The sequence below is a fragment of the Rhincodon typus genome, chromosome 33 (assembly GCF_021869965.1).
Source record: "Rhincodon typus isolate 14 chromosome 33, sRhiTyp1.1, whole genome shotgun sequence".
In the NCBI taxonomy this organism is placed as follows: Eukaryota; Metazoa; Chordata; class Chondrichthyes; order Orectolobiformes; family Rhincodontidae; genus Rhincodon; species Rhincodon typus.
Window position 1 is genome coordinate 30980589 of NC_063364.1, and position 14638 is coordinate 30995226.

At 44.3% G+C, this 14638-nt stretch overlaps 1 protein-coding gene across 18 annotated transcripts in view; it reads right to left on the reverse strand.

The window, feature by feature from the left end:
- tle3a (TLE family member 3, transcriptional corepressor a) overlaps positions 1-14632 on the reverse strand; it is a 97946-nt gene extending 83314 nt beyond the window's left edge. For all 18 annotated transcript variants that reach the window (XM_048615906.1, XM_048615905.1, XM_048615908.1 and 15 more), the window contains exons 1-4: positions 13872-14632; positions 13588-13685; positions 13172-13235; positions 12477-12521 (exon numbers count right to left, since the gene is read on the reverse strand). In XM_048615906.1, the coding sequence (XP_048471863.1) occupies positions 12477-12521; positions 13172-13235; positions 13588-13685; positions 13872-13895 (231 nt within the window). In that variant the 5' untranslated portion in view covers positions 13896-14632. The remainder of the gene's footprint in view (positions 1-12476; positions 12522-13171; positions 13236-13587; positions 13686-13871) is intronic.
- Between the last annotated feature and the right edge of the window lie 6 nt (positions 14633-14638).

Here is a 14638-nt window from a genome sequence, read left to right on the forward strand (position 1 = left end):
AAGGGTCTGAAGAAGGGTCCAGGTCCGAAACGTCAGCCTTCCTGCTCCTCTGATGCTGCTTGGCCTGCTGTGTGCATCCAGCTCTACACCTTGTTATCTCAGATTCTCCAGCATCTGTAGTTCCTGCTATCTCTAAGTTTTACTGCCTTGTTCTGGACCCCCAAGAGGAAATAATTCTAGCAACAGCATCACAATCAAAATTCAAATTGGTTCCAGATCAGGTTAGTGAGGGAAAGGGCAGCAATTGATAGCAGATTTAACACTGCAACCAAAAAGTGTACAAGCTTCCCAGATTGAACTTCCACTGTTGGATGTGACAAACTGCCCCTGGGGGTGCACATCAATCCTCCCCATTGACCAAATCTTTGCCCAGATGATGATTGGAACAGGAAGGAAGCAGAACTGGAACAGGGAACTACTTTAAACAACATCCCACCCATACTGCAAGACCAATGACAATGGCTTCAAATGGGCTGATTTTCTTGCCCAGGGAGGTGGATATTTCCAGCAGATGGTTAAAGGGAGGGGATTGGGGGGAGAAAAACAACAATTCCCAAGTAAATGCCAGCAACAGGTGAGAGATAAGGATGGAGATTAAAAGCAGCAAAACAACCTCAATGTTACATTTTTCTCTAAAATGTTGTGGTGACATTGTTGTCAAAACATAATGGAAAAGGGAGGAGTGAAAAGGCTGATACACCGTGATGCCAAAAATGCTTTGCAAGCAACAAAAAAGGTCCGGGGGGGAAAATAAAGGACGAGAATCTGCTCCAGCAAACACTTAACCCTTTCAGAGCTGAAAACCAAAAAAAAAGTGCTGGAGATCCAAGTGGGTCAGGCAGCATCATTGGAAAAAGAGGAAGCTAACGTTGAGTCTGGAGGACTCTTCATCAGCTCTGAAGAGTCAGCAAACTAACATTTTGAGTCTAGATTCCCCTCCACGGATACTGTCCAACCCACTGTGATCCGCAGCATTTTGTTTTCACTTTGGATTCCAGCCTCTGCAATAATTTGCTCCTAGCTAACTCTTTCACAGTGTTCTGTAAGGCAGAATCAGCTCCACAGGCTTTGAAAAAAAAAATTCAAGTGAAGGATAACCGACAGCAAAGGTGCTGCCAGAATCCAGAACTGTCCCTCATCCCCCCCAACTAAAAACTGAAGGTGCAGCAGAGGAAAGTCTCAGTAAGCACTACAAAAAGTAAGTTGCTAAAGCTCCAGTTTTACCCTGCAGTCTCTAGGCCTTGCTGCGAGGGCAACAAAAAAAAAACACAGAAGCATTAAAGTCGGTTTTCTTTCCCCCTTTTAAAATGTTTTTCAAGCACTTCTATTTTTATTGGGTTGGGGTAAAAGAGACAGACTTGCGGGATGGTGGAGGAGGTCATTTGACAGGATCACCAGGAAGATATCCGGATTAAAATACAACCCAGTTCCTGCGGGTTTGGGAGCTGTGACAGTAAGTAGCATCCCTGGATCACCACGCTACTTTGCGTTTCACTAGAAACCAGAGGATGACAACCAGAGTCACAGATGTGCAAATACGTGTGTAGTGAAAGCCACATCAGTCTGAGTGAGAGGATGAACGAGGAGAATGACACAGCTTAAAAATAAAGAGGAAAGAAAAACGCATGAGCTGGCAAGGCCCATTACACTACACCGTCCATTAAGTGAATAAAAACAAGCCCCAGAGCGCTGGTGGTCACACTCCTGCTCCACAATTATCAGCACTTTTCACTGTCTAGCACCATTTCAAGTGCTCACTTCAGTGCTCCCGTCAAAAAGCACAGTGAAAGCTATCTGCCCTTACACTATCATTAGGAACAGAGAAGTGAACCAGAGTATATGTAGGTGTGGGGGAGGGATAGGAAAAGTGGAGAAAATGAGCTGAGCCCAGCCTCCAACTCCCGCCCCACCCCCCCGCTACCCAAGTGAACATATACACTTGAATAATTCTTGCAGACATGTCATTTAAGTGGTTGGCGTTTATGATGCCACTAGGGAGAAGAATCAAAGCAGTGAGCAGTGTGTTTGTTGAAGCTAAGGAGACTCCAACAACCAATTCAATTAATAGCCATAAATCGCATCTATAAACGATATCCTTTCATGCCGAAAAAATGTCAAAGTACTTTGTGCAATGATCTACTTTGTGTACACAAGTCACTGGAGTTCATAGTGGCTCAGTGGTTCGCACTGCTACCTTTTGTGCCAGGGACCCACCCTCGGGTGTCCATCTGTGTGGAGTTTGCACATTCTCCCCACGTCTACATGGGTTTCCTCCGGGTGCTCCGGTTTCCTCCCACGGTCCAAAGATGTGTAGGTTAGGTGGATTGGCTGTGGGAAATGTAAGGTTGCAGGGATAGGGTGGGTCTGGGTGGGATGTTCTTTGAAGGGTCAGCATGGACCCGATGGGCCGAATAGCCTGCTTCCACACTGCAGGGATTCCATGCTTCACGAAGTCATTTTCCTTCAGAGGCCAGGCCGAAGTCAGGCTCTGTCTCCATCAACTCCCACCAGATCCCAGCAGACACACTGCTCCTGGATTCCCATTCATAACTGCATGACCGAAACACACCATCCAGACAAGTTGCTGCTTGTGGGAGCTTGCTGTGCACAAACTAGTTACAGATTTCCCACCTCACAGCAGTGACTACTAATCAATTCAAAACTAATTAATTTATGACAAATCCTTTAATAATATTGATCAGTTTTCATTGGGAGGGTCAGAATATTTTTTAAGAAAGGAATCACTTTGGAGACCAAGAGCCACAATGTGTGATCAATAATACCCAGCACCATCCACCCACCAAACACACACAGAACTGTGCCTCTTTCCATCTTAGAAACAAAGGGAGGATGAGAGGATGGCAATGGTGTCATGGTAACATCAATGGGCCAGGAATCCAGAGATCCAGGCTAACGTATGAGGACAGGGGTTTAAATCCCACCAGAGCAGAGGGTGAAATGTGAACTCAATAAGAATCAGGAAGACAGAGCTGTTTTAATGCTGGCCACATCACCACTGTCGATTATGGTTCAAACTCTGTCTGGTTCACTAAATGTCCTTTAGAGAAAGAAATCTGTCATCCTTACCCGGTCTGGCCTACATGTGACTCCAGACCCACAGCAATGTGGTTGACTCTGGGCAATAAATCCTCAGTAAGCCAGAGATGCCCCAATTCCATGGATTATTTTTATTTATAAAAGGCCACAGGCACAAAACCCGAGAGATTGTCATTCACCCACTGGAACTGACAGAATGGAAACCACCAAGACGTGCAAGTTATCACATTCTTACAGCATATAAATCATCCTACTCATTGAGGCAATTTTCTGATAAAACTGTTCAGATTTGGAGTCCCAGTCTGCCCCTTCAGATCAGCGTTGAATTTTATACCCCATACTAAATCAAATATTTATCAAATTCCTTCTTCAAAATGGTACCATTTAAGTATGTCACTGTCCTCTCTGGGAGCACATGAACTTTTAGATTCTAAACAAAACACACACAGTCAGATGAGAACAGTCAAAAAATCCTTGTGTGTGAGCCAAATCTACAGAATAGACATTGGAACAATGCCATCCCATCCCCACCATACTTGATGGACTGGATGGCTCAGATCGAAGCCTACTCTCACTTACATAGCCAGAAATTCACCTCGTCATAGAGATATACAGCACGGAAACAGAACCTTCCATCCAACTCGTCTATGCCGACCAGATGCCCTAAATTAATCTATTCCCATTTGCCAACATTTGGCCCATATCCCTCTAAACCCTTCCTTTTTATATGTACCCATCCAGGTGCCTTTTAAATGTTGTAACTGTACCAGAGTCCACCACTTCCTCTGGCAGCTTATTCCATACAGGCACTACCCACTGCACGAAAAGTTGCCCGTTAGGTCCTTTTTAAATCTTTCCCCTCTCACCTTAAACCTATGCCCTCTAGTTTTGGACTCCTCAACTCCAGGGAAAAGATCTTGTCTATTCACCCTATCCATGGCCCTCATGATTTTATAAACCTCTATAAGATCACCCCTCAGCCTCCAATGCTCCAGGGAAAATAGCCCCAGCCTATTCAGCTTCTCTCTATAGTTCAATCCCTTCAATTTTGACAACATCCTTGTAAGTCTTTCCTGAACACTTCTTAAGTTTCACGACATTCTTCCTATAGGAGGGAGACCAGAATTGCACACAATACTCCAAAAGTGGCCTGTGTAGCCACAAAATGACCTCCTCTTGAAGCTGTACAAGTGTAACGTCAACGCCTCAATCACTTCAGCCCCGAGATCTCTAGACACATCCAGCCCTATGACCCTCAATTTTCATTGCCCCTCCACTGGTGGCCATGCCTTCAGCTGCCTGGGGACAAAAATCTGGAATTCACTCCCGCATCACCTCAAATCAAAACTTTTTTGGAAGATCCATCACTCGGCTGAGTTTTATGAGCTGTTTGTCCCCACATCTTGGCATCAATGTCAAGCTTTGTTTGATGGCCTGTTCTGGAGTACTGTGTCCAGTTCTGGTCGCCCTGCTAGATTAAACTGGAGAGGTTTCAGAAAAGATTTACCAGGATGTTGCAGGGAATGGAGGGTTGGAGTTATAAGGAGGAGAGGCTGGATATGCTGGGACTCTCTCTCCCCTAACCCCACTAGAGTGTAGGAGGTTGAAGGGTGACCTTATACAAGCTTATAAAATCATGCGGTGTATAAATAAGGCAAATGGCAAAAGGTCTTTTCTCTGGGGTGGGGGGACTTCAAAACTAGGGGCGTAGTTTTAAGGTGAGGGGAGAAAGATTTTAAAAACAAAAAAAGCACAGGCGGGACAACTTTAATTTTCCAAAAAAACACAGACAGCAGTTAGTATGTGGAATGAACTGCTGAAGAAAGTAGTGGATATAGGTACAGTTATACCATTTAAAAGACATTTGGATAAGTACATGAATAGAAAAAGGTTTGAGGGATATGGGCCAAATGCAGGCAAGTGGGACTAGTTTAGTTTGGGAACATGGTTGGCATGGACTAGATGGGCTGAAGGGTCTGTTTCCATGCTGTATGACTCTACTGTATTCAAAAAAGGTGCTACTTAAAAGGCAAGTATTGTGCTATAAACTCTTTTATAGGGGCAGGATTGGAATTGAAAAATGGGAACAAGATGTTACTATTTAAAGCGTTGCAGGATGCCTTTAAGAGGTAGTAACTTTGCCAGCAGTTTTACCTTATAACATCCACATGTAATGTGAGAAATGCAAAGAATCTCGATTGCTGCTTAAACACAGGAGAACCAAAAGGTTGGAAAAAGAAAGAGAACAAACTGACAGAGGGCTGGTGTTGAATGAGGTACACAAAGTCTTTTATTGACTGTTCCTGGCCACTTCCAAGGCAAGTCAGCCACCAGCCGATTGGGCACAACTTCACTTGAAAGTCTAAAGTTTCACTCACACTTGCTGCCCTTGTTACCAGCTCATGTTCTCTCCCACAGGCATTAACACAAACCAACATGCTCCCCCCCGTTGACCCTGGATCTCAAATCCCACCTGAAGTTCAGAACAAAACAATCCCACAAGACAGAAAAGAGCAGAGAGGCAGTACTGCACATCCCTGACAGAGCCAGAGTCGAGCATAGACAGACAGTTCTGAGGAAGGGTGACTCGTCCTAAAACATTAACTCGGATTTCTCTACACAGATACTGCCAGACCTGCTGAGCTTTTCCAACAACGTTTGACTCAAAAACAGACAGGTTTGGAAGATAGCACACCGTTTGAAATATTCACCACCCCCACCCCGCACACTCCCCATGACACAGAGCTGCTTTGATTCTGGGACTGTTTGCAAACCTACTCCCAGAGCCTCACCCCACCCTCAAACTCTCATTATCTCTTAAATCTCTGTGCTGTTCCAATCCTAACCTCTTTCACACCTCCAGTTTTCACCATTTAATCATTGGCCTCTGTGATTTCAGCCATCCTGGCCCCTAGAATTACCTCCTGCCCTTCCCTCCTGCACCTTTAAATCCACCAAACCTTTGGTCAGGCATGCTAGTGTCTCATGTGGTTCAATTTCCGGTAAAGCGCTTTGGGATTTGTTACTACTTTAAAAAAAGGTGCTACTGAAATGTAAGTTGCTGATGTTTGCGAGGATAAGCCATATTTATCCCATGATAACCCTGGAGTAATCCTGCTGGATTCACAAATTCAGGCCCCTGGGGAGGGACCAATTTAACAAAAACAACTAAAGAGTAACAGCACCCAAGGGGAGTTTGGGATTTGCTGCATGAACACCACCCCCCCAAACCAACCCCGACGACACAAACCAGGGAGTAATCATAGCACACACCCAACCCCCAGGTCACCCAATGCAATAACACTCAGCAATATAATTGCACTGTCTTCCTTAAAAATAAACTTTCATCTTTGCTCATCTGTTTGCCACACGTTAAGGCTTAGGAATGAAGGTTTCTCACCCAACGCGAACATCACATCTAAAAACAGACCCAGCATTGCAGTACTGAAGGAGTACCGCACTGCTAGAGACACAGCTCCCTCCATGGAACATAAAACCAAAGCATTGGTGCTGTCTGTGGGTGGGATGTTGGTTCGAACACTCGAGGTCATGGATTAATAACAGATCAATTACCAGCTTTAAATTGGTTTAATGCTCCTAGGTTGGAAGACAGGGACAGAGTGTAGAAGGATTTTAACAAGTCCAGTGTTAATTTTAGCCTACAGTCAATTTCATCCATCCCTCCCGGGGACAAAGTTGTTTCTGCCCCCAGAGTCAGCTCACAACTACTTGTGGGATCTTGCTGTGTGAGACACTGCAGCCCCCATTTTCCTAACAGCAATTGAATGTGTACAAAAGGAACTTCAAAACGTTGTTTGAGCGATTGGAAATGATATAAAACACAGTGCTCACTTGGGCACTCCAGGTGATCTCACAGGTCCCACGTTTTGGAACTCAGTCAGTCAGTCCAGAGTCGATGGTCAATAAATGCTGGGAGACGTAAGTGACAGAATTCCTACATTCCAGGGACTATATTTGAAATGTACATTATAAAAATCGAAAACACAGTTACTTTTTTAAAAATTCTCAAAAAGTAAGGCAATGAAGTTAATCGTTCCCACACATCGCACGATTAGATTTGTCAAGTCTGTCTCATTACTGTTCTGAAGCCTGGGCTTGGGTCATCTTACATAAACTAAAAACTTCAAAATGCTTGAAACATTTTCAAAAAAAAAAAAAGAGAAAGGGACGTCTTCTTAGAATGAAAAATCAATCATTTTAGACCAAATGTTACTAGTGGTGTACCTCAAGGATCTGTCTTGGGGCCACTGCTGTTTGTCATTTTTATAAATGACCTGGATGAGGGCGTAGAAGGATGGGTTAGTAAATTTGCGGATGACACCAAAGTCGGTGGAGTTGTGGATAGTGCAGAAGGATGTTGTAGGTTACAGAGGGACATAGATAAGCTGCAGAGCTGGGCTGAGAGGTGGCAAATGGAGTTTAATGCGGAAAAGTGTGAGGTGATTCACTTTGGAAGGAGTAACAGGAATACAGAGTCCTGGGCTAATGGTAAGATTCTTGGTAGTGTGGATGAGCTGAGAGATCTCGGTGTCCATGTGCATAGATCACTGAAAGTTGCCACCCAGGTTGATAGGGTTGTTAAGAAGGCGTACGGTGTGTTAGGTTTTATTGGTAGAGGGATTGAGTTTCGGAGCCATGAGGTCATGTTGCAGCTGTACAAAACTCTGGTGCGGCCGCACTTGGAGTATTGCGTACAGTTCTGGTCACCGCGTTATAGGAAGGATGCGGAAGCATTGGAAAGGGTGCAGAGGAGATTTACCAGGATGTTGCCTGGTATGGAGGGAAGGTCTTATGAGGAAAGGCTGAGGGTCTTGAGGCTGTTTTCGTTAGAGAGAAGAAGGTTAAGAGGTGACTTGATAGAGACATACAAGATGATCAGAGGATTAGATAGGGTGGACAGTGGGAGCCTTTTTCCTCGGATGGTGATGGCTAGCACGAGGGGACATAGCTTTAAATTGAGGGGTGATAGATATAGGACAGATGTCAGAGGTAGGTTCTTTACTCAGAGAGTAGTAAGGGCGTGGAATGCCCTGCCTGCAAAAATAGTAGACTCGCCCACTTTAAGGGCATTTAAATGGTCATTGGATAAACATATGGATGATATTGGAATAGTTTAGGTTAGATGGGCTTCAGATTGGTTTCACAGGTCGGCGCAACATCGAGGGCCAAAGGGCCTGTACTGCGCTGCAATGTTCTATGTTCTATGTTAAATGCAGAGAGTTGGAAATCTTTTGAATTCTGTTCCCCAGGGGGTTGTGGAAACGGAGATATTTCAATACAGAGAAAGATCGATCATTTTTGGAATCTGGGAGAGATGAGGCAAGAAAAGTGAAACACAGACAGGCCTTCCACTTGTGAGAAAGCCTCTAACCAAGGAAGGCACAGATTAAGAAGGAAAATCAGGTATCTCTCACTCAAGCTGGAGAGGAGGTGAAACTGTGTTTCTCTCAGAGGGTTGTGACTGTGGAAGTCTCTTAGCCTCAGACAGTAATAGAGCCAGAATCATTAAACATTTTTAAGGCGGCCGAAGTAGCTGGATTCTTGATAAAGAAGTCAAAAAGGTAACCATGGACAGGTGGGAGTGTGAAGTAGTGACCACAAACAGATTAGCCTTAACCTTACTGAATGGCAGAGCATGCTCGAGGGATCAAATGGGCTTCTGCTCTTTTCTTACTACAATGGCTGGATGTCCTAAAGGCCAGGAAAGGTGCTGCACAATTGCTAGTATTTTGCTTTTGTGGGGGAAAACAGGAAGAGAAGTATCAGTACAAACTCATTGTTTCCCCATATCAGCACATGGGCCAATGATCACATCAGTCAGGTACCCAAACCTGTGTTCACCAGCTTTAGGCAAAGGAAGGGAATGGTTCCAGAAACACTGGACAATGGACCTTTGAACAACAAGACCTCCTTTAACAAAGAATTCTTCACTTATGTACAATGACAAGATTTCACGTTGGGCTAGGAGTGTTTAGAGATAAAAGTGACTGTTTCTGTTAGACAACACCCATCATACATTCCACCAGTAACCATGGCGATATGCTGGGAAATAACATGCTACAAGGCCAGTTGCAGGCTGGGAGATTCTAGCCATAAAAATGCTCATTAGCTCAGTTAATCTGCACTCCAACACAAAACAGCACCAGTGAAGGCCATTGCAAAAGCCAAAATACCATACAGCCGTTATTATTGTTCAAAACAAATCTTTCAGCTCTGTTAAAGAAACAAGACGAACAGAATTCTTGTCATTCTTGCTTCATTGTTTTCTTGATCTTCACAGAGAAAGCTTCTTTTGTTTAGAAAAGGCAAGGATACAAGTTCTCAGAGAGTTGTAAGGGCTGGTGAAGGTAACAGAGACAGGGAGGGTTGTGGGAGCTGGAGGACGTTAAAGATAGGAAGGGAGCAAGGCCATTGGGAGGATTGGGAAAGAAGATGAGAGAAAATAGGACCATTAGACTGAGCCTTTCTCATGGGTTGTTTTTGATTAACGCAAAACTGCCAATAATAACCTTGAACTAACAGAAGCTAGCTCGTGGAAATAGACAAGGAGGTGGAGGGGGATGATTCCTATTCTGCAGTTATAATTACGACCAAATGGATCATGAATGCACAAGATACCACAACACACAGAGCTTGGTCTTAATGTACACCTTCCACCCCTCTACAAATCAAAAACTAAACACTGAGAAACCAGTGACAAAGTCTTGCTGTGCTTTCAGAGGGAGAACACTGGGATGGAGCAGCTACATGGACACCAGGCTCCAACTCACTGTAACCGACTACCATTGATCAGAAATTCCAGAAGAAAGAAAAAGAAATCTGAACCTCAAAACTACACATTTCACTAGCAATAAAATCAACACTATCCTTGATTCTGAGCTGGAAGGTTTATTTTCGAAGTTTCATCCTTGGGACTGCGGTCAGCAAAGCCAGCATTTTATTGCCCATCCCTTAATGTTCTCAAGCTGCCTAAAATAGAGGGGCCTGGTTGGCCATTAGAGTGGGGAATCCAGAGTTAATCAGCTTGCTGTGGGTCTGGAGGAGTCACATGCTGGCCAAACCAGGCAACAAACGCAGAGTTCTTTCTGAAAGGATGATTGTGAACCAGGTGGAGTTTCTACTGCACTCTACTAGTTTCAGGCTCAGGACAGAGGGCGTGCTGCATTGCTGGGTATTCCAGACTTACAGTCGCAAAGTCAAACCAAAAGCCCTGCCTGTCCTTTAAGTGAATGGTAAGATCCCGCGGTGCTATTTTCATAGAGAAGCAGAGTTCTTCCTGGTGTCCAGGTAAATGTTTATCCCTTGACTACACAAGAAAAGAAAAATTGGTGAAAGCAGATTAACTAGTAATTTATCACACTGCTGTTCACCTCCAATTGGTTACTTTGTAAATAATTCATTGACATCTGCAGACTGTGAAAACATTGTTTAAAAGCATAGTTCCTTCTCCCTGTTGTTGTCACACAGTTGCAAAGGAGGAAGCTGCAGCGAGTGGTCAGTGAACTGAGCCCCACAAATTCCACTCAATTCACACCGTGTGCCGAGTTGGCAGAGCCTCGATCAAGAATCCGACAATCCGCCTCAGCATCCCAGGCCGCCTTGCGCCCTCCACTCTCTGTCGAGCCCCTTTTGCAGCTGCACACGGGGTCAGGAAGTCAAACAGCAGGAGACGTTGGAACTTTGACAGAGTGGCAGCTCTGCAGGGATTGAGAACTTGCATTCCTGTGGTGGTCTCCAAGGTGCAGTGACCTCATGAAGCCAGCAAAGCGTAGTCATCGTCATAATGTAGAAAACACAGGAGCTGATTTACATGAAACAAGCTCCCAGGAATGTAATAATGACCTGGATAATCTGCTCTTTCAGCCCTGCCACCCATCCCAAAAAAAAACTTGATTGAGGAAAAGAGAGCTCTGGGGAGAACTATGCTGTCCTTCAAAACAAAACGTTCCCATCAGTGCAGCAAAATGGTCCAGATTCCAGCCAACAGTTCAAAAGAACGATTAGTGGTCAGTTCAGCCACTTCTCCAGGTAACTCTTGACCCACTGCTTTTAAAAAAGGCCACAGCAATGGTAGCAAAAAAAAGCAACGATAGCCAAAACAAGAGTCTGGACTGATCCAACGATCTTCACTCCAACAGGCACATACCCCCATCCTGATACAATCTTATCTGCTGAACACATCACATTCCAACACAGCCCTCGCATTTTTCCCTTGAAGTCATTTCAGGTCAGTGCCAGAGGGAGAAACATTATGAAAAAAACAGCTAAAAGAGAAGGGTACCAGAGAAAACTGGAGACAAACATAGTTGACAAGGAGAAATGTGCCACACAAAAAGGGCAGGAAACACACTCAAGATTGAAAACATCACAGATTAATTCGACATCCACCAGTTTTCAAATACACTGCATCAATAATCCTTATCAAGGAAGTTAAGGGTTCTCCAAACTCAGAGCTGATGGGGATAACAGCCCTGCAATTATATAGTTACAGATGGCTACAGGGTGAAAACAAAATCTTTCACTGCTGTAGGGTCTGTGTTTGTACCTTGTACATGTGAGAGAGCAGGAAAGCGGTGTGGAGCAGGTCAGGAGAGATAGCAGTTGAACAAGTGCCTGAATATTGCTGGAGGCTTGACCATTTAGACAGAACCACTGAGGAACACTCCCCACATAAAGACACAGCTATAAAGCAAACTGAGAGGAGTCTCATTTTGGATTTCTGCCCTCATTTTTTTTTGCCGATAAGCCTCCTCGCTTTGCCTGGCCAGATATAAAAAAAAACTACTATAATTCCCTTTTTAAAGTGGAGAGAGTAAAGGCCAAGTACAATTGTACCAAAAAAAAGCTGGTTTATCTTTTAATTCATGAAACATCCTCTCATTAATTTTAAATGGCTTTGACATTGAAAGGATGATTGAGCTTTTGTGAAGAAGAATATATAAAGTTGGGGCTGATCCCTTCAAAAGCCTGCTTGGGAGAGACAAAAGGAGCACTGTCCCTTTAAGGACCTGACAGATTACCCAAGTTTCACATTACCTCCAATTAGTAACATACAATGCTGCAGAGAGATACTTGGGAAAGCAGGACTGACAGATGTTTAAATTGGAGCACTGCAGAGTGAGCTCTCTTAAGAAGTGGAGCTGTACCAGTCAGAAGCAGATTGCAGCCCCAACTTGTGGCAGAGAGTGGAACTGCCATCCACAACTCACAAAACACACTTTGTATCCAAACTATTCAAAACAAACCCCAAATTTCACCACCCCTGCAAAAACAGGGCACACAAAGACCAATCAGATCCTCCATCTGTAGAATTGAGGGGAACAGTTTAAGAACAGCCAAGACACAAATTACAGCAATTCATCTCCCCCTCCTAAAAAAAATTTCCCAAAAGTTCTTACCTGCTTATGCATCTCAATATTCAGGCCATAAGACATCTCGTAATACTGAAACAATAGAAGTTGTCAATGCATTAATTTACATTCTGGGATGTTTGAAAATCTCCCTGCAAATCAAAACTTCCTCATATTTGCCACTTGTCTGTGTTTTCTATTAATTTGTTTCCACCTGATTTATTTTTAAGATCCCTGCTTCCATCTCTGACTGCCTCCTTTTAATGAACAGCTGTGGTCATGGAAATGATAAATTGTTCACTCACAGACCACACGTGGACAGCATGTTTACCTTTACCAGGAAAGTCATGCAAATATTTCTGATCACTCAGAGGTAAAGGAGAGCTGAATGTTCAGCAACCAATGTTATTCCACCACAAAAAGATTAACTTCTCAGAACTGAACGCTAGATTGTTATTTAAAGCATTTCCAAGCAGATGAAATTCAGCAACAATCCCCACACAGATTATTTAAAAATCTCTAGAAATTAGCGTAACAGACTATTGAACAAGTTTGATTGAGTTGGTGTGTGTGTCAATGGCTATGTCATGTCCTATTTTAATCAGCTCTGAATGAGGACCAACAAATTTATTGACAAATGTTCACACGGATTAATGCAGGAACATCCCAGAGAGAGAGAGAGAGGGAAGAGAAAGAGAAGAGACAATGACTAGAGAAGGGGGTGTGGTGAAAGAAAGACTTACCATAACATAATGACGCTGCATCTCTGTCTTTTCGTTTGCCAATTTATCACATTCCATTTTTAAGCTGAAAAGAAATCGTACAGGAAAAAGTATCAATTTCAAGGGGTTCAGGGAACCGAGACTATGTCAACACATTAACCAAACAATGAGCTGACATCACACGCTCTGAATAATTTAAAAGCTTGTTTACATGGCATGTACTAACCTAAACAAAGCAAATAAATAGCTCACTGCTTCGTTGCTCAATATTATCACTTTAAAATACAGCCTGCTTATTATCTAATGAATTGTAAATGGAAGGGGGAAGGGGTGGAGGCAGAAAGATAGATTCTGGACGAGATGGAGGGAGTAGGACTAGATTCTGATCGCTCCTTCTCTTGAGCCAACTCAGTTTAAACGCCATCGACTTGACCCACCTGTGATACTGAGCTTGCAAGAACTGAAATTCTTCCTTGATCCGATCGCAGGACTCGGCCACGGTGAATTTGAACGGTTGAGCAGGTTGATGAGGAGCCTGCAAGTACAACAGCATCTTCTTTTTAAACAAAACCTCCTCTCCTCAGAATCAACAAACACCACTTAGTCGATGCCGACGCAATCAGGCGCTAGTTACGTCTAATAGCAACACAACAAAACTCACGGTGTTCAAGTTTAAGAGGATTGTTTGTATCAAAATAAAGAGAGAATGAAAGACACTTACCGGGTGCCTGCCTTGAGGATACATCTTTTAAACAATGTATCCCCGGTAGGGGAAGGGGGTAGGGGGTGTAGGGGAAGGAACCCCTCTGCGGGGGGGAGAGAGAAAGATAGATACGATTCCAGCGATCGATGAACAAGATGCAAGCCCACAATACAAGAGAAAAGCTGTAAAGAGTCCACAGCCACGCCGCTCAGGATCAGAACCACTCCCAATGCTACACAACAAAGCAGCAAGTCCTCCCGGGCTGCAGGCGAGGGGATTTGTTTTTTTTTAAAAAAAAAGAAGTCCCTTTGTGTTATAAGAGGAGGGGAGCTCCAACAGCACACTCTGGATTAAGGCAGATCATGGTACAACAGTCAGCGTCTCCGGTGAACCATAGATTTGGGGGGGGGGGGGGGGGGGGGGGGCGTGTGTGGAAACACACAATGTGTGTTAAAAAAAAATCAGCGGCCGCTTCTCTTCACAGACAGACAGAAAAGTCACGATTCAGTTTCCTAAAGAGAATGGCAGCGAGGTCCCGAGGGAGAAGGCAGCGGAACAGGGGCGATAGCGTCCACTTTGGGAAGGTGCGGCCGGGCAATCTGGAAGTTTGAGCCGGGATCCAGGCTCCTTCCTGCTGCTGCTCCTCCTGGACGATCGAAGCTTCAGCAGCCGAGGAAAGGGGCTCGGAGTTGCGGGGCGGCAGCGAATCCCAGACCCGCAAGCCTCGACGGAGAGATCATGATCGCTTCTTCCGCGGTGATGGAAAGGGGGGAGTGGGGGAATGA